The sequence below is a fragment of the Gopherus flavomarginatus genome, chromosome 8 (assembly GCF_025201925.1).
Source record: "Gopherus flavomarginatus isolate rGopFla2 chromosome 8, rGopFla2.mat.asm, whole genome shotgun sequence".
Taxonomy (NCBI): Eukaryota; Metazoa; Chordata; order Testudines; family Testudinidae; genus Gopherus; species Gopherus flavomarginatus.
Window position 1 is genome coordinate 5,356,776 of NC_066624.1, and position 20,341 is coordinate 5,377,116.

The window sequence follows — 20,341 nt, forward strand, 5'->3', positions numbered from 1 at the left end:
CAATGGGATTACTCACATGCGTAAAGTCACGCATGTGCTCCCATGCTTTTCTCGCTCAGGGATCACGTGTAGTAATTGCTACCATTCCTGCCTGGTCTCTTCTCCAGAAGCCTCTTCACGCCCTGTGGGTTGTCCTGTGTCTTGTCTCCGCGTGATTTGTGACAGCGCCGGCGGGATTGCTGGCAGTGCGTAATGAGAATAATGTGCGCCTGTGAGATGCTCTGTACAAAGCATATGGTGACTGGTGCTGGCAGAGGCTGCTTACGACAATCAGCTTCCATAGGCCTAACCACGGTGTGCCGCCCCAGGGAGTGTCACTTCTGTGGTTGCCAGCCACCCCAGAGGACCCTTGTCCTCAGGCTTGTCTAGGGAGAGGCCGCTGGTGGCCAGGTTATGGGCTCCCACTGGGTTGGGACCTCCAGCTGCATGGTCCATGCTGAGACCTCTGCAGGGATGTTAATGCACATGAGGGTACGCACCCTGCTGACACACACTGAGTGTGTTAATTGCACTTTAATCTAGACCCGTTTCAAAGAGAACTAGTTTGAAGCACATGAAGGTATGGTAAATGTGCGCAGGGTGCACATGGACAATCAGTACGTGCCGTGGAAGGCTAGCGCGGGGTACATCACGCTCCACAAATCTTACCAACCTAGACAACTGCCTAGCTTACCTATCCCTAGAGCGGCCTCTGGATGACTGACTAGTTTGCTATTTTAGCTCTTCTGCTGCTTCTTTCACCGACTGGAGGAGTCCATGGCTCTTAACAGCTCAGAGCTGAGCACTGGCTTTGCTATTTGAAGGAGACAATCCTGTTATGTGCTTCTCCTCTGGAAACTGAGCCCCACACATGAGGTGAAGGCAGAAGAACTGGGTCCCTGGGATGGATGGTAGGTGTGTTTCACCCAGTGCACATAAAAGGTCAAATTTTTCTTCCCTGGTTGCCCAAGTGTTGTTCTCTGATTTGACGGATGCCCATGAGTGTGATCCATGAGCGCTGAGTTTTGCATTTTGGGGGATGGGAGGAGAGGGCTGGAGCCAAGGGAGTTGCAAACTTTGCTTCATCTCCTTCCAGAGAATTCTGACAGTCTCGCTACAGGTTTCCTGGGCCTCACAGTTTTTCTGTGGTGGGTGGGATGTAGCCAGTAGTTTTTGGTTGGGAGCTGGAGGGGTTTTTAATAGAAAGATGAAGAATTAACTGTTTTGAAAAAAATGCTCTAAAATAAAATTTAAGCTAAAATTAGTACTCGGGGTCGGAGTGCAGCGAAGGAACTTTTCAACACCTGGAGTCAAACTTGTGAAATGGTGGTTTGTTGTGTTAACATTTTCAGCTATAAAGAAGGCAAAATTATTCTCTCATTTTGTAATCCAGATTAAGGTAATGCTTTAATCTTATCGGGCAAATGAAGTTTAGCAATGTAAAAAATTCTGGCACTCTGTGAAGACATCTATGCCATAGTTTATCTACCACAGATCTAGGTACAATTTCCAAAACCGCTTAACTGCTGCAGCAATTTAAATCCTCATTTCAAAAATGATTAAGTGCTTAGGAGCCTAAAGCTTACTGAAAGATAGGCTCCGAAGAATGTAAGTATGTTTTGAAAATGGCTCCTAAATCACTTGGACACTTTTGAAAATGTAATCCCTTCTTTCTACTAAAAGTTCACGTGCATTTTACCCCTTTATTGGACATTTAAACTTCAGCATTTCACTCGGCATTGTCCTGTATCCCTGGGCAAACTGTACACAAGATGTCTCATCAGAAAGCATGAATCAAGCCAAGGTATTTTCCTGACCCACATGTCTATTTAGCTTCACTTACCTAACTTCATTATTTTGCTTCTGCATTGGCTTTTACCACATTTAAGGAAAGGGCAAATATGTTTTCTATATGCTAGAGAAATAGTAACACAAACACACACGCCAACGGTAGGGTGACCAGACAGCAAGTGTGAAAAATTGGGATGGGGTGGAAGGTAATAGGGGCCGGTATGAGACAAAGCCCTGAATGTTGGGACTGTCCGTATAAGACATCTGGTTACCATGCAGCTGGGCAAAGTGTGGGACACGACCTTTGGGAACGTTACAGTAGCAAGGGTCTGGATGCAAAAGAACAGTGGTAGGTCTGGGGCTCTTCATCACTGTAGCTAACAATTGCCATGTGTCACACAATTGTGAAGATCGTGTTTCTGAGTCCAGTTCCCATGTCCTATTCAGCTGAGTACTCATGCGCGTGTGTTATATGTTTAGATGTTTGTTTTTTAACTAACAGGCACAGGGATCTGAAAGCAGGTGAGCATATATTTAAACCACCATAAAAGGGAAAAGCTGTCGAGGGGATCTGAGCTGGCGTGAGATGATAGGAAGGCGTGATCAGCACTAGGAAAGAAGGGTATGTAGCAGGACTATGAGACCTTTCTAAAGGTCTCAGCCCCTGGCAAGCAGCCCAGCTGTGCAGCCCATTGCTACGGCAAGCATGCTTCAGAAAAAAGGAAGTGATTTATGGCAGGCTTTTGCGATAATATGGGCTCCTCTGGGATTGTGCATGAAAACTTTTCAAAGCAGCCGGACTCCTTGTCATGCAACCAGAAGACAAACAAAAACAGGTTATTTTTAAAATCTGTGCTTCTTCTGCACTAAAGAGCCCGGAAGTCAGTCTGCATCACGGTGCGTTTGGCTTTTAACCCACAAGATGTCTTGCATCTCTGCTGTTGTCGAAGTGATAATCCATAAGGGGAATTATAGGCATTTACCCTCCAGCGGTTGGAGGGCTGGGAACTCTTACAGGAACCCCCTCCTCGAATCCCCCACCCCTGTCCAGGATAGAGAAATTAAATACAAATGATGCTTTCTGAATCGCTCGCTGTTTGTTCTGCACACCCTTCCCTCTTGAAGTGAGGCTGAATTGCTCTTCAAGCTCTTCTGGAAGCCCTGGGGCCTCCCATTTTGGCTCATTCTCAATCCCTGTTGGGCCAGTTGTTGTTCTGGGAATGAGTCTGCACCTGGCTCCCTTCAGAGCCTCTCCTCGCCATCACTGAGTCTGCTGGAGGGATCACTAAGGAGTGGGAAAGGCCCTCGGTCCTCCTGTACTGGCTCCAGAGCTCTCCATAGGTGTCAACTTTTACTTGGTGTGCTTCATCCCTGCTCTGCCCAAGGCCCTGCCCACACTCTGCTTCTTCCCGCTCCCACTCCACCCCCTTCTTGAAACCCCCGCTTGCCCACTGCTCACTGCTCTCCACCCTCCCAGCTCCCGTTGGACTGGTGTGAGAGACCCAGGCTTCAGACCCAGCATGGCAGCGTGTGGTGCTCCTGCTAACCACATGGAGGTGTAACAAGGCACTGGGAACTTATTTTGTTAGGTAATTTTCTGTGGGTATTAATAGGGTGAATGGGAAATAAAAGCAATTTACCGGCAGCATTGCTTCCTGAGAGTACACTCCCCCATGGAGCCAGACAGCGCTATCACTGGCATTTTTCAGAGGCCGTGGCTCTCAAGTGTTCTCATAGGGTGGCCTCCAACTTGTAAGGGAGTGCGTGACTCATAGGCCACCTCTCTGCCCACTCAGGACAACACGGACCAGCTCCTCTCCTAGTGGCAGTACCGGAACACCCCCTTGGCACCTACAGTACTTGCTCACATGCTGAGTGATGCCAGGGAAATATTCATGAACATTTAGCTTCTTTAATTGCAACTTGGGAGGAGCCAACAGCAGGTGATCAGTTCTCTGTGGCTCCAGACCACAGCTCGGGAACCGCTGGCTCAGACAATACCAACCTAAAGGAAGTGTCTCCAGGCTGCACGTACGATTCATTGATTTGTATCCCGTAAGGCCTAGGAGCCCACTCGTAGGCCAGGCCCTCACTGTCCTAGGCATTCTACAAACCCAGAGCAAGAGGATGGGCCCTGCCTCACGGAGTGTACAGTGTAAGTGTAAGATGAGATGAGAGATGCATACGGAGAGATGGGGGGTACGAGGAAACAATGAGACAATACTGGTCAGCATAATAGACAGCCGTCTCAGTACACCTGTTGTCAAGTTTTTTGAAGGCATCATGGCTTGTTTTTCCTGGTGCAGGAATCTTTGCACAGTTCTGTTGTAGAAAACCATGTTTTGTTGACTGGAGATAAGCTTTTGTGGCTCACTCACATACAGCTGTTAAATAATACAGTTGTTATCACTTCCAAGTCGGGAACAAAAGACTGAATTATCTCAGCTAAGCTGCTTAACAAGCACCACTGATTAGCATTACGGTGTCAGTGCAGCCTGGAGAATGAGTTCAGTTAGTAAGAAAGAGTTATTCATGAAAAAGAAATGCACAACACTGTAGGATGCTCTAATGCTAGTAGAAATAAACACTGGTATTTCTGTTTAATTACTCTGGACAGCAACAAGTCTGGTGGGAATTGATATTTGATCTTGTTCTGTGTGCACTAAGTTACCATCCTAACACCATGGAAATTAAGCCCCTGCGCTGGCTGTGTGACAAAGGGATTATTGCACTTCTTCAAGTTGTTACTAAATATTAGCCTGTCCTTTATCATGAAAAAAGGAGAGCGCCTAGTTCATTTCAAAACAGACTTCTCTAAAGTTAGAAATGCAGGCAGCTGTACCCATCCAGGGAGTGACCTTTGTGTCTAATCCACCCGACTGGGTCCCACTAAGGTGGGCTTTGCAGCTGTGTTTTTCCTTGTAAAGAATGCAGGACATACGTGCTGACAACTATTTAGGGCAACCAAAAATACACTGTCAACCCTGCAGGCTGATCCCTTTTGACTACCGGAGCAAAGACAGCCCAGGGATACGTATGGTGAGGCTTTGGGGCTGGTTATTTTTATTGTGGATACATAACTTCCCGTCACCACTGCTACCTAACAACTGAAAATATAGTTATCAAAGGGCTAGCTGCCTTCGCCTTGCTTGTCCCATTGGGCCAGTTCCAGGCTGGCAATGCTCAAGCTCTGCTCTGCTAAAGACATTGGCGTGGGTGGGACATACTTATGCCAGGTCTGTATAACAATAATTTATTATTGACATAGTGGTAGCAGCCCTGATCATAGACCGGAGGCCCAGTGTGCTAGACACTAGACAAACACAGAACATAAAGCTGGTCCCTGCCTATTGACTATTCACATAAGCCAGCAGGATTCAGCCCAGTACGTGATAAAGTAATTTTGTAAATTGTCACTGTACAATGATAAGTACAATGAAGTACAAAGGGGTGTGTCAGGGGGGCGGGAATGTGCCAAAAGCAGGGGGAGGCAGATGCTGTACTTCACAGATGCACCAGGCATATGATACAGTGTTGAAATCAATGTAGACATATGAGACAAGACTGATGGAGAATTCTGCCGTTAGACTGTGGTGCCTTTTCCAGCCTGGGGCTCTAAGGTCAGTGCTATGACTCAGAGCAGTACGATAGATCTGTGACATGCATCAGAGAAATGCTACCAGCAGAGCAGCGTACAGTGCCCTTCCTCAGTTTATATGACGATTACAGAGACCAGACTGCATGAAAAGAGCACTGTTAAGGTTGCAATGTCAAGCCCTCAAGAATTAGCAAATGCCAGTATTAAGGTTGCCTGTGCAATCCTAATTCCGACCTCTTGTGTGCATGCATGTTCACACAGTCGTCTTTAATTACATGGGCACATGCTGTCTTTTCCACAGGACCCCACCCTCATTCAGCATGGATGGTGCTCAGGGTATGAATCAGGGTTATGTGGTTAATGAGGCTGCTATCTCTAGGTGCCCTGCTAATTCCAGTCTCCCTCACAAACCAGCTTGGCTCCTCATCCCAGGCCCAGCCCACAGCCCCCTTTGGCTTCTTACCCCATTCTCATCTTCCGCTCCAGGCGGAGATCTTCATCTCTCTGCGCTCCAGTGTGGCTGCCTCCTCCTTCTAGTCCTCCCTGCCTGGGTACCAGCAGGGGGCACTGTGCTTAGGACTGATGGAATCTTTAGCAAATGTAGCTGAAAAGCTCTAGTAACCTTCTCTGAGAGTGTGTGTTGAAAGTTTTAGAGGCTCGTAAATTGACCAGATGTGGATGTTTCTTCACGGGGACAGCAAGAGGCATATCCCGGACACTGTGGACTCTGCTGCCAGATTTCAAGCCTCTGCTCTAAAGCCTGGGAACACTAGAGCTTCTCAGTGAAATGGTTGGAAAACAATTAAACGTTGGGAAAAATCGTGTATTTTCCCCTATCCTCATTCTGAGAAAAGACTAGACTGCGTTTGACATTTTCCAAAAATTATTCAGCCTGACAGAGGCACCCTTGGAAAATTTCAGCTCAAATTATTAAAATCTGGCAAAATTATATAAGCAACTCAAAATAGGGTTTTATAAATAGAAATGTCAGGCCACCTTAACTATAGGTAGCACAGCCTGCTCCACCTGCAATAACCAACCCTCTGCTGAACTCCGTTGGTCCCAGACTGATAAAACCAACATGGATTTTAGAAACCTAGAAGGGGTTGTGTCCTTCGCTTTGTAGAGGCCAAGGATTGAATGGGCATGGAGACTTCTCATCTCTAGAGCAGGTCTCTGCACGTCAGAGTTGACACAGAGTGGGGGAACCTTGCATGGTTCGCAATTCTTATGGAGAGAGTAATTGAGTCTTCAGAGCTCAGTTTAACCGGAAACCCCCTTAAGCCCAAAGTGTCGTGCTACTCATGAAGGAAATATATAGGTATAACCAACATCAGCAATTTGACTGCCACGACCTTCATGTGGTCACACTCTGACCGGCTGGTGTGGTACAGGAGCAGCATTGTGTACTGACACATGGGTTTGTGAGGTTAGGAGAAGATGCTAATTCCTGAATTTTATTGCACTGTTGTCAGTTCCCAAGGAAACTGTCTTGCCCAACTTTCTATTTGACTAGAAATTCATATCTGAACTTCCTTCATTGACCCTTTCAGTGAACTGTGTAAATCCACCAAGGGGAAAGCCTGATACAGCAGGCAAACATGCTTATGAAAATTAACTGAATGCAGTAAAGAATGTGGGGTGTGAATTAGGAGGCATTATAGATTCTTTCAATAACAGTTTCAGTAATAACGTGTGTGGTGGGAGCACACGAGTGGTCACTAAGTGTTCTGTGGCTACATATCAAACCTGCTTCTCCTGTAGGAGATTCCCCTAGGAGTCGTCCTGCCAGGATCTGTGTGTTACTGGATTGACAGGGAGTCATGGCACTTTTGCTCAGCCCGGAAGTTTTAATTTCCAAAGATAAGTGGAGCTGGTGACTGGGTCCGGGGGGACATGTAACTGACTAGTCCCTCAGCCCATGGCTGGGCTTCATGAGCCTTCCACATGTTAATGCAGCTAAGAGTCAATCAAGGATCCTTGTAATCTGCTGCATTAGCTCTGCGAGGTGAGTCAGAAAGGAGCCTTGTCCCAGCCAAGCCGCAGGGCTGCACTTGCCTGTTGCCTCTGCAGGAAGATATCTAACAACAAAGGGCACAGTCTGCAGGCCCCAAGCTGTGCTGTGGTCACATCTCAGCAAAGTGGAGTTGGTTTAGTCAGGGGATGGGGTAGCTCTAAGGAACACAGTGCAGGTGATTCAGAAATTGGCTCTCTTCTCTCTGTCATTTCAAAGCTGGTGCTGTGACATGGGGTGGGAGGTGCTGTGCTGCTGAATTTTTTTGGGTGAGATATAAAGCTCCAGTCTGGAGCATTGTGGTAATTAAATATCCCCTGGTACTTCTCTTAAACAGAAATGTTAAATCCAATGCATGGAGATATACACCTATCTCATAAAACTGGAAAGGACTCTGAAAGGTCATTGAGGCCAGCCCCCTGCCTTCACTAGCAGGGCCACCTACTGATTTTTGCCTAAGATCCCTAAGTGGCCCTGCTTAAGGATTGAGCTCATAACTCTGGGTTTAGCAGGCCAATGCTCAACCCACTGAGCTATCCCTCCCCTCAATGTCTTGGTCAAAACAGAAACTTAGGTACAGCAATTGCATCATTGGGGATCCCAAATTGCTAAATGATTCTCGTTTGGATTTGCTCAGGGTACTAGTGAAAATGTGACTTTTGTAACCCTGTGATCTGAAAGTCAAGCTGGGTTTTCTCTGCCTGACCCATAATCCCCAGTAACAGACCTTCTGCAGGCCAGCCTCTACCCTCAGCTGCTTTGAACAAATCCACAGTGTATTACTGTTTGCTGCAGGGTTTCTTGGTGCTCTTGGGTGGCATGCAGGCACTCTGCCAGTCTGGGGCACCAGAAGGCACAACCCCTCCTGTGGTTTCCCAGGGCTCAGTGGGAGCGTGCAACTGCAGCCCTGGCAAAGGTTCAGCCTACTGTCCCCTGTGAGCCTAGCCAGCTCCATGGTGTAGTGCAGAAGGAAGTGGAGTTGTAGTCCTACCCTTCAGGGCTGTTGCTGCTGTGGAACAAGAAGCCTGAGAAGGGAGGACTCCTTTTACCCTGGCCTCCCAACCCTTGGTCAGTGCCAGGGCACATTCTGGGCTCTGGTTGTCATTAGAACAGGCCACGCTGGGCTTGCATGTTGTGAAGCGTGTCTGGCAGCGGGCAGTGTTACCAGTGCTCGCAGTTTTATTGCACTCTATGACGGAGTGCCAGGAGTCAAGAGCTCCTTAAGGGACCAGCTATCCCCCGGGGAGTGGACTTCATTGGGAGATGGGTGCTCAATGGCTTAATTAGGCTGGAAGCTGCTGAGCTAGTGAGAATGATCAGCTCATCAGCGCGACACAGGTAAAAGCAAGGAAGAAGGTGCATGAGAAGAAGGCTGGCCGGGGATACAGGATGAGGAGAACTTTCTCCTTCCTCCCTGGAGAGGGGGCTAGGGGGGAAGTTTATGTCCACTTGTATGTCATTGTACAAGACTGTCCTGATGGAGGGGACCTAATCAATAACACACTGATGGTTATCAACGTGGAAGGCATCCAGCCTCTTTGTGGTCATCCAAAGGCAGAGAGGGGAGCCCTGTCACACGCTCTCATGTCACTCAATGTTTTCCTTCAAAGCCCCGTCTCCTGGAGGCATTGGATTAGGCAAGAATCATGGCTTTCATTTGAAAAAAGTAACTTTCCAGGCCTCAAGGTTGCAGAGAAAAGTTTGAAAAGGTGGCCTGAGTTTAAACTAAGGGCTCAGAAACCAGAAGGCAAATAAAGAGAACACTACATTTATTTATTTATTTTTAAATCTCATGATTTTTAAGTCAGTCTCATTATTTATTAAGGGTGGTGATTTGGGGTGATTTTTAATGCTTGAGATTGACAATGCTGTGTCTGATGTACCTGAGTCCTGCAGGTAAATCCTCCTCATGCACCATCCTGCAGACTTACAGCCTGAAGTCTAAAGGATGCCCATAGGCACACAGCTTGTCCTGAATCTGTTCTGGACACAGTGTCTAGGCAAGCACTTTGCAAAGTTCCATTCTCAGTGCTCCAGAACTGGGCACTGAGGCCCATTAACTAACGACGCACTTTAAGCAATAAAAATAAACTATTTTAAAGCGTGTACCATATAGAGCTGAGAATGTTTTCAGCAAACTCACCCTAACGACACAGACCATGAGCTTTACTGAGTGGCCTCGCTGACGTGAGATGAGCACTACTGTTTGTTCTTTTTGAGTCTTTATAAAGAGCCACTGGAAAGACATAGTGGACTGGAAATTGAGAGAACTTAACTCTTGGTTCCACTGCTGACTTGGGGCCTGATGCAAAGAATTACATTGATGGGTGTTGGATCCAGCCTTGCTGTGTGACTCTGGGTAAGTCACTTAAATCAGAGACGTGCCTCTCGTTGCCTCGATGTCCAGCTCTGAACATTAAGGGAAGAATATGGCCCTTCGTCATGGAAGCATGTTCACGAGAGTTCACAATTCAAGCAGTTCAGTTTGAAATCCTTGCAGGGAAGGAAACAATGACAAAAATATCAAGATGATCAACTAAAAGGAAAATCTGAATGATCTTTCTGGGCTTTGCTTATGTAGGCCTAGAGCTGTGGGAGGGTTGTGGGTGGTCACAAAGGTGGACAGCCCACCTGCTGCCGGGAGGAGAATTCTTAGGGGAGAAAAGTAACTATAATACAAATTAACAGGTTTCAAATGCACTGTCCTACCTGAGTGTTCTCAGTAACTAGAAATCCCTTGATTCAGGGTGGGTTTGCAGTAGTGTTTCCCTCTGCCCCACATATGCTCTGCTTTATTTGGCAGGAAGCTTTCCTGGCTTTGGTTCTCTTCTCCAAGCCCGAAATAGAAAAGAGGATTGAACAAAAACTTGGATGCATAGAGCAGCAACTGATTTATAGCCCCCACCCGGCTCTCTGTGTCAGTCGGCTATCAGCAACCAGTCAAAGGTTTGCAATGTCCACGACAGGTGGAGTGAATGGGGGCCGGGCGGAAAGCGTGCTTGGAAGGAGCTTCGGAGCAGAGCAGGTGGTGGCATGGAAGTAAAATGGGACTGTTTGGGCTGGCTGAGGGCAGAGTCCAGTGGAGTAAGGCAGAGGGATAGACCCTACAGTTCCTCCTCTTTCCAAGGTTGCTATTTTTCCACTTTCCACTCTCTTTACTTCCAGTGTCCTGCTGGCCCATTCCATCCTTACGTCTAGTCACTTCCCATCCCTGTTCGGCTTCCCTTCGTTTTCCTTTGTTCTTACGTTTTTACTCTCCCCTCACCCCAGTGCTTCAAGTAGTTTGAAGAAAGTAGGAGGAGGTCCTACCGCAATCTGGGAGTAGCAGATGGTTGGAGAATCCGCGCTTAAAGTGTGTCCCTCAGCAGTCGCCTCAATTTTTACTGATTTATGTATTTTGCCAGTCCTTTGCAACCCCTCCCCCCCATGCCCTTTAAGCACTGAGTCTCCCACATTCATATCTAGGTTCTTAGATGGCATCTGACCATATAGTATCTTTGTGGTGTACATACATTAATGAACTTATCCCCAGTCTTCTGGTACCTCCCCCAGATCTGGTTCTAAAAGCATCCTGTGACTGTCTTGGGTGCCTTCTGACTCCCTTCACACAGTCGGCCATGCTCTGGATCTAGTGGGATGGGAGGCAAAGGAAGTGTCATGGGCTGATCATTGCCTTCTGCCATGGGAGGTGAAGCACACCTGTCCTGCAGATGTGAAGGAGCTGTAGTGTAGGGACGCTGTCCTAGCTGGATGGAGTCTGAGGGATACCAGATGGCTCAGAGGAAGAATGTAGCCTAACCCACAGACTGCTCTATTCGTGGTTTAGTACAGCTGTACAAACACCTGTACTGCAACTGGCTTTGCTCCCATGTGTCACCATGGTTTATGTGTGGCTTTCTGCGGATGAACAGAGATGGCTGGGGTGGATAGCTAGGATTGAATCGGATTGAGTGCCGCATAGATAAGGTTTATACTGCACTGTGGCTGTAGAGGAGGCAAAGAAATGCAGTTTTGCCTTTGCTGTATCATCCACAAGGTCTCCTGCAGCAGGACTCGGACTGGGTCGTTTTTCCCTGGTGAGTCTGTGCTGCCTCTGGTCTGTTACGGAGCCCAGCCCTCATTCTCGGGAAGACTTTTCATGATGCTTTGTGGCTCACACCACTCAGAGCTGGATTGATCTGGCTTCTTCCATGTTGAGCGCACGTGGAGACATCACCATTGTGCTGTGTCCACGACAGGACAAGGCTAGTTCTTGTGCTTGAGGCCCTGTCAGTCTGTTCACTGAGGCTTCAGAAGTGCTAGGCGTATTTTGTGCCACTGCCTTTGGAGTTGGGTGCATGTTCTCCTGGCTGGGGAAGGCCAGCGGGGAGGTGCTGGCTTCTCTTTTGTTGGGTTTTCTCACGGCCTCCCCCTGGGGTTGGGCCGTGTCCCCACTGGCTGTGGAGTAGCTCTTGTACAGCTCTGGTTCAGGAACCAGCACTTGACATTGTCTGTTTTACCCATTACTGACCTGCCTCACTTAGGTCGTTTTCGGGGAAGGTCATTGAGAAGGTGGTGGTAGGTCACCTCTGGCAGTTTCCAGAGTCATCCTGGTTATGGGGGTTTAGACTGTGGTTTTGGGGCAGGCTCCGCTGGGTTTGATGATCTTCTCATAGAACAGGATGAGAACAGGGAAGGCGTCACTGCTGGTTCTGTGGGATCAGTCAGCCTCCTTTGTGGCTGCTGACCATGAGATTTTGTTGGGATGCTTGCAGTCCCCGGTAGGGCTGGGTAAGCTACTCTTGAGTGGTTCTGCTCAGCCCTTTCTGGGAGGGACCTAAAGGAAGTTTGGGGCAATTTTCCCTCCACTCTGGAAGTCTGTGTGGGGCACTGCAGAGGCTGGTTTTGTCCCTCCTCAGGGCCATAGGGAGAGTCAGTCAGGACCTTGGCTAGCAGTGAGCTCAACATACTGATGGCACTCAGTGTTTCCATCACATCCAAACTGGCTGGGGCCGTGGAAGGAGTCACCCAGCATTTGATGGCCTTGCAGAATGGGCGAGGGTGGGCTGGCTGCGAGAACTGTGCTGCTCCCCTCATCTCTTGGGTGGAGCTCAAAGGGCTGATCTTATATGTCCTAGACTGGTTCAGAACCTGATGTCTGGGAGATACCCCTCTGATGCAGCTGAGATTAGCAGAAATGCCCTAACTGGAGCTTCTTCCATTCAAGTGAGGGGGAGCTGCTGGCAGGGTGATTCCCATGAGGCTGCATGACCCTGAACACCTTTCTCTCTTCCGGAGCCCTGGTTCTTTCACTTTCCAGGCATGCTGCAACGTTCATCTTTCGCTGCAGCCGTAACAGGGATGTGAGGGAAGGACTGAAAGCTGGAGGGATGTTTCCCAGGAGATCTTTGGCTGAAAGGTGTGTTTTCTCTTGTGGGCGAGTATAAACTGGCCTTTGTGGCATTGGCAATTTGAATAAAAACACTGCATTGATACATATTTTTGTGTCAGTTCTGTGAGTACATTTTGAGAGGCACCGAGCACTGTGCACGGGCCCCTGATGCACTGAATAAAGAAGTATAATGTCAAGCACTAAATTCCCTCTTAAATGTTCACTGCCTGAAATGACAACCCTCTGCACCTGTCCTCTGCTGTCACACATGATTCCAAATCAGGGGGCAGAATTCCAAAAACTAGCTGGAGAGAAGAGAAACGGTTATGGAGCAATATGCGATTGGAGGAGGCTGAATGTGTCCAGGAGTCCAAGCCATCAGTGTATCCTTATTTGTTTATCAGCCACTTTACAGCACTGAGTGTAGCACCGTCAACATGCAGAGAGCTTTAAAGTAAAACGTTACTCTGAAATGTAGGCATGATGTCCTGCCACCTCTCTATATTTATTGCTGCTCAGTTGTCTCTGATGATGGTGACTAATAGTTCATCAATGCTGGGCTATCTCCTGTCTCTATTTAAGTGACTGTTTCTGTCTTGTCGAGTGATAGATGACATGTGAGAAGCCTGAAGCTGGTCAGGCCTTTTCTGGCAGGATGATTCAGGTCAAGAAAATACTCTGGAAAACACAATGTTGAATCACTCTTTATTCAGGTACATGACACACTCCCTTAATCATGCTGCCTGCTCAACAGCCACCACTCTGATAAAAAGTTCACTTTGGGGGAACGTCTCTTTGGGTAACTCCTGTATTAGTTGAAAAAATAAAGAAATTTTAAACTACCAACGTTAAAAATGCCTCAGCTGACCAGACAGCAAGTGTGAAAAATCAGGACGGGGTGGAGGGTAATAGAAAAAGCCCCAAGTGTCAGGACTGTCCCTATAAAATTGGGACATCTGGTCACCCAAAAAATGCCACAGGCACAGCTCAAATCCTCATCATTGCGCCAGCAGACCAGTGCCTAGTGCTACAGTTTTGAACTCTTCCTGAATTCAGCAAGACAGGAATAATACACAGAAGGAGAAAGAAGTGCCCAGGGCTGAAGGTGAACTCAGATCTCCTGTACCATGAATTCCAGCTCCTGATTGCTTTGGGGGGTAAGGACCCGTGTCCACTGCCCTTCGAAATTCTGCTGGTATTTGATTCTCCTGGCAGGATTAATAGGAAACTCAGGTTGGACTGGCTTCTCCACTTTTCAGTGTAAACGCCAGTGTCTCCCTGAAGCTTAGTACAATGTCGCTTTCTGGGCTCTATCATCGTCATCGTCACCATCGTCATCATCATCATCATCCCAGAAAGTACCAGAATAGCAGTAAATGAGATGGAAAGGGAGATCTTGGTGATCACTGGGGTGAAACACTGATCTGGAGTGAAGTGTGAAATTGCCTAGGGCCATAGAAGCATAGAGTTAGAAGAGACCACAAGGATCATCTGGTCTAACCCCCTGCCAAGAGTCGGGATTGGTTGTGTCTAAGCCACCCAAAACAGGTGGCTATTCAGCCTCCTTCTGAAAACCTCCAGTGAAGGAGCTTCCACAATCTCCTGATGCATCTGTTCCATTGTCCTACTGTTCTTACAGTTTGGAAGTTTTTCCTGAGATTTAATCAATATCTGCTGTGCTGTCACTTGAACCCTTGTCCTGCCCTGTGTGGCAAGAGAGAACAACTTTTCTCCTTTTTTATGGCAGCTTTTCAAGTATTTGAAGACGGCTATCCTGTCCTCCCTCAACCTCCTCTTTTCCAGCTAAAGATACCCAGTTCCTGCAGCCTTTCCTTGTAGGGCATTTCATCCCTTTGATCATCTTTGTCGCTCACCTCTGGCCAGTTTCTCCACATCCTTTCTATACATTGGTGACCAAAATGAGACACCAAACTTCAGGTTAGGCCTGACCAGCACCATGTAGAACAGTACTGTCACCTCCCTGTGATTTACATGCTATATCTCTGTTAAGGCAACCTAAAATTGCATTTGCTTTTTTTGCAACAGCATCGCCTTACTGACTCCTATTGAGTGATCCACCACAACACCCAGATCCTTCTCAGCAGCGCTGCTGCCAAGCCGGTTATCCCCCATTCTGTATTTGTGCACTTGATATTTCTTCCCTCAGCGTAGCTGCTTGCATTTTTCTTTGTTCAATTTCATTTTGTTGTCTATAGCCCAGTTATACTTGGACTACCATCCAGGACAGCTATGCCACCACCTCTAGAGTGAGGGAGCTGTGCTCCAGACCGTGTTGTTCTGTATTGTGCCACATAAGAGGTGACACATTGGGGGAGGGGTCATGTGGGGTCACGTCTCCTCTCCCCCCCTTGCTGCTTGGCTTGTATTGAGCATGCTCCCCTCCCCGTATCAGTAGGCATGGGTCATCTCTGTGCCACATGGTAATAACTTTAAATTTGTGGGTTTACTATTATACACTGTGTTGCAAACTACACTCCTGGGATGAAATCCTATGGTCTGTTGAAGTGAATGGCAAAACTCCCATTGACTTCAGTGGGGCCAGGATTTCACCCATTCTGTTCTCCAAACCTCTGCCTGTCTCTTTCTCCCTGTTTCTCCTCTTCTCCCTCTCCATTGTGTGTGTGTCTCTGGGTGCGAAATACACTCTCACACCCTCACACTCTCTCTCCCTAATATACCCACAGAACACTTACGTGTGTACATAACGCTTGTCCCATCCCATTCATGAGTCTCTTCACTCCCATTGAAATGCAACTATCTCTGGGGTGGAACGTGATAGCTGTTTAACATTGCACAGGAATGTTACACAGCTCTTTAGGCCAGGAAGTGAAGAATACCAAATCTGTTTGAAATTACAGAGGATATTTTAGGACGGCTGTAATTACTCAAGCTGGAATGTGGCGAGAACCACCAGCACTCACATACCCTAGGGGGAGTGGTATGCCAGAGAGTTACTAAAACAGTAACAAGAATGGTTATCCATGGGAACACCACACACCTTGCCAAAACAATCCGGTATGTACACTGTTTATATGGAAGGAGACCAGCTCAGTTAAAAATGCCAATTGTTCTGATTCCCACGGCGTCGTGAACTACAACAATAATTTGCTAGAGTTTGATATGTTGACTGGGAGAATTTTCTTAGCCAGAACATTTTAGTTTCTTATGAACTATCTGCTGGATCAACAATAAGTGGATCCACTCTTTTTGCCACTCTGGAAATGAATGTTTTCAAGCCTCGGCGTTTCAAGCAATCTTATGAAACTTTTAGACGTAACTGACAGTTGTGAAGGAGGCTGGTTACGATACTGTATCTTTGCAGCCTGGCAATGATACTTAGCACTTTCTTTTCCAATTGCTGTGCAAAGTGCAGGGGCCACAGAGATGGGCCTTGTTGAAAAGAATTGCAACATTAGCTCCCTGATACTCACAGCGCCCTCTGAGTAGGTGAGAGGGGAAAGTTGAGCGTGAGAGGTTAACAGACTTTCCCACGGTCCTGCAGTCAGTCAGTGTCATAAACAGGATTAGAATTCAGGAGTTCCTGGCTTTCAGCCCTGAGCTCAGACCACTGATCACTCTGTCTGTCTGCCATGCCTGGAAAGAAACAGCTGTTCCTGTGGTGTTAGGGCCTCTGCTAACGTAGCTTCCTGCTACTTCACACTGTAAACTAGTGGGTAATACTTGAGAAATGAGGCTTATTATAAAGACAGTAGCAGGCCAGCCTCACCTGTGGCTGTGAAAACGAATTGCATTAAGTTATGCAGGATTTTAAATACCAGACGTAAATCTTCAGTGCATGTAAATTCCCCCTATTTGTGCCCTATTCACTGTTAAGGGGCCTTGGGTTCAGGGCCGGCTCCAGGCCCCAGCGTTCGCTTTGGGTGTCATGCCGCGGGGGGCGCTCTGCCGGTTGCCGGGAGGGCGTCAGGCGGCTCTGGTGGACCTCCCGCAGGCGTGCCTGCGGAGGGTCCGCTGGTCCCGCGGCTCTGGTGGAGCATCTGCAGGCACGCCTGCGGGAGGTCCACTGGAGCCGCGGGACTGGCGAGTGGCAGAGCGACCCCCCGCGGCGTGCCGCCGTACTTGGGGCGGCGAAATGGCTAGAACCGGCCCTGCTTGGGTTCTGGCATGCCTGACTGTGATTTCCTCCTCGACCTAGCAGAGCTGGTGGGGAGCTATGAATGGCATTTGTAACTAATTCACTTTTTTTAGCTGGACCTTAATATTTTGCAGTTAGCCTATTTTTTTTTTAAATAAAGAGCAGCTCAGAATAAGTATAACTGAGATAGCACGGCCCCAAACCGTTTCAGTCTGTACATTAGGTTAACATGTTGTAACAGTTGTAAGCTATTTCTAAAGCCAAGGCCAAATTGTACTTTAGCAGAGAGGTCAAGTTCCTATAGTGCTTCTCTGCCTTTAAAACTAATTTGGATGCTGAAGTAGTTGTGCAGGTATTTATATGTTGTTTATGGTACTTTCACCAGATCTTATTCTTCTCCCTTGGATCACCTAAAATGGTAAGAATTTTTGACTGGGATTAATCTGTGATCTCTGGGGAGGGGACAACTGCGGGTGGGTCTTTCTGTATTAATAGCCTCCCCTTAAATGTATGTTATCAAACGAGACACATTCTTATCAGCCGAGGAACTCTTGAACTCCGTTGTCTAAGGGCTGCCTGTGAATTTGTTCCCGTAATAATGGCTTACCACAGACATTCAGGTAAAAAGGAAATATCATAGGCTATTTAATAAGTGCCAGTCCTGTGTTTAAAATACCTTTATATTGTGCAACTTTGTTTTGGTAGCAGGATATTGTATCGTAAAAGTGATTCTTTATTTAGTACATTCTTAGTGGTTTGAACAATTGGCTAGCTGTAATTAATGATAACCATTTGAGATTGCAACAATAGACGTTATTACACTGTGTAGCCGAAGATATTGTTGATTAAGTGCTTTTGAAATGGTTTTAAATAGTAAATGCTTTGCTATACAGTACAGTGGGAAGCCTGCGGTTTGACTGTGATTTTAGTAAAGCTATCAAATTTGGGGCGGGAGGGTGAGGAATGGCTTGTGGATATTAACTATGGAATGTGCTGGCTTTGGTATTATCATTGGTAGTAGGGGAAACGTACAGCAGCAGAGAATGGAGGGAGGTAAAAGATATAACCACAGATGGGTTGCTACACTTTAGGGGAAGGATTGTGGTTACTTTGCATTTCTTCTCTGTGTTAGTGGTAGCCTCCTCGATCAAACAGAGAGACCCTCTGCATTAGCAAGAATGAATAGGGTTCTCTGTCCCATGTACATTGACGGGAGTTAAGCAAGCATGTTTAGTGTGTACCCCTTAGCACACACATATTTCATGGCTCACCACCTGGTGTGAGGTGCTCACTGAAAATGCCCTACCTAAAACGACTGGCCGCTGTTTGGGCTTTTGATGGGTGTTAGACATTTTAATAATTTGGTCAATTTCCTCAAGTTAACTGATTTTTTTTTAATGGTCCAGTGCATTGTTACACCAACAGACTAAAGATGGCAGCCGCTTTTACCATTCTGCCTCTCATCGCAAGTGGCTCGGCTCTGGGAATATATTGTATTCTCAGTTTGTAGCCAGCTCCTGCTGGCACCAATCTGAACTGCACACATGAAACAAGTGGAGTTCACGGCCCTTTAAGAGTTAATTCGATGAGAATACAAGATCCTTGCAAACTTAGAGGGGAAAGGTATGGAATGTGCCCAGCTCATGCCCAGAGTCTTGGGTGTCTTTTGTGTAATACGTGTACAATATTCCTAGAGAACGGAGCATTGGTACTTCTCTTTTTTTTTTCTAAAGTAAAAATTAATGCAGGTGGCATCAGCAGCTCCGAGTTAATAGAGCCACTCGTTTCATTTAGATTTTAACGAGACATTTACATTTTGTTAACTAGCAATTTATTATTAAAACACACACTCGATAGCGAAGACGGCTCCAAGTATGCCACATGTTACTGTACGGTAGGTTCTTCTTACTGGTCTTGTGGATGAGAGACACTGGTGTGGGACTCAGATTTGGCTTCAATTTTCTGCTGTGCCAGAGATTCCCTGCATGACTATGATCAAGTGGCTTAGGTCCTGATCCTGTAAGCGGTTGTGCATGTCAGGAGCCCCATTAACTTCAACGGGGCTTCTCACATATCAAAAGTTAAGAGTTTGCAGGATTATGGCCTCAGTCACTCTGCCTTGGATCCCCATATGTAAAACTTCCCTACCCCAGGCTCAGAGAGGTGTTGTGAGGGACCAATGTTATACCCGTGAGGTGCTCAGATCCTGTGTGATGGGGCTGCATAGCTATTGCAAAATGCATGCAGAACTTGCAGTAGCCCATGTGTTAATAAAAGCACCGCTCATTTATCAACATAGTAGCTTGTAGAATGTGCTGGGTGAGAAAACACACACACACACACACACACACACACACACACACACACACACACACACACACACACACACACACACACACACACAGAAGAACACTGCTTTTAGCTAATCTCCTTGAACAAATGAACCTTAAGTGCTTCTTTTCTCTCTCTGTCCGGTTTGCTAGGGGTCCGTACCACCAGCCCACAATCCCCTTTTACAAGAGGAGCCATTAACTTCATGCCTCATAACTGATGAAGGGAAGAGTTCTTCCTTTCAAGTGCATTCTTTTGGCACCTTTGCGGTTTATAGCAAACCAGATGGCACTGCATGAAGGGATTCAGAGTACAGTAACTGAGATCCTACATACATGGGCCAGATCCTCAGCTGCCGTACATCAGCCTAGCCCCATTGCAGTCATTGAAGCTGCACTGATTTGCACTAGCATTGAAAGAAAACCTCCTCAGCTACCTGGAGAATACTGTTTGCAGTGTTGTTATAGCTGTGTTGGTCCCCGGATATTAAGCGACACTAGGCAGGTCAGGTAATATCCTTTATTGGCCCAACTGCTGTTGGTGGAAGCTTTTGAGTTTCACAGAGCTCTTCTTCAGCCTCCTTTGAGAGCCTCAAGTAATAATAGGAGTTCAAGATATCCAGTGACAACTGTAATCCCCTTTTTGTTACTCTTCCAAAAGCTCAGACTTCACGGGGAGCAGCAGCACCAATTTTCCTAAAGCAGCTCCAGAAACTAACCCCATCTTAAACTAGGTATTGAGTTCCCAGCAGCTCTGGCCATGCAATGCCCAGACCTCACTCCCTGGTGAGCTTGGCTACTGTTCCTGACAAGCTCTGTGAAGCTTGAAAGCTTGTCTCTTCCATCAACAGAAGTTGGCAATAAAAGAAATGAGGCTATGTCTGTAACGTCTCAACATACCAAGAGAAGTTTAGTAGGTTGAGGTCTCATCTTCCTTCCTAAGTGGCAAACAGGTTAATAAAGTTTAAGCAGTTTCCCTATTCATTTTTACACCCCAACCTTTTGAGTTTCTGTCTAAAACTTTATCGCATGTGTACATGCTCCCTGAAGACATTAACACACATCCTATGCTACGTGCTCTGCTTATCAGTTATGCTTAAGTTTCATTTGTTAAATGTGGTCTGCAAATCATTTCTGTGAT

At 46.9% G+C, this 20,341-nt stretch overlaps 1 protein-coding gene across 2 annotated transcripts in view; it reads left to right on the top strand.

Moving 5' to 3' along the window:
- FHL1 (four and a half LIM domains 1) overlaps nucleotides 1–20,341 on the top strand; it is a 54,299-nt gene that overhangs the window by 17,989 nt on the left and 15,969 nt on the right. Inside the window, exon 1 of one of the 2 annotated variants that reach the window (XM_050964435.1) lies at nucleotides 17,374–17,490. The exons of the other annotated variant lie outside the window; for it this stretch is intronic. Within the exon in view, the coding sequence (XP_050820392.1) occupies nucleotides 17,469–17,490 (22 nt within the window). The 5' untranslated portion in view covers nucleotides 17,374–17,468. Of the gene's footprint in view, nucleotides 1–17,373; nucleotides 17,491–20,341 lie in introns of those variants that run through there. 2 annotated transcript variants of the gene reach the window in all.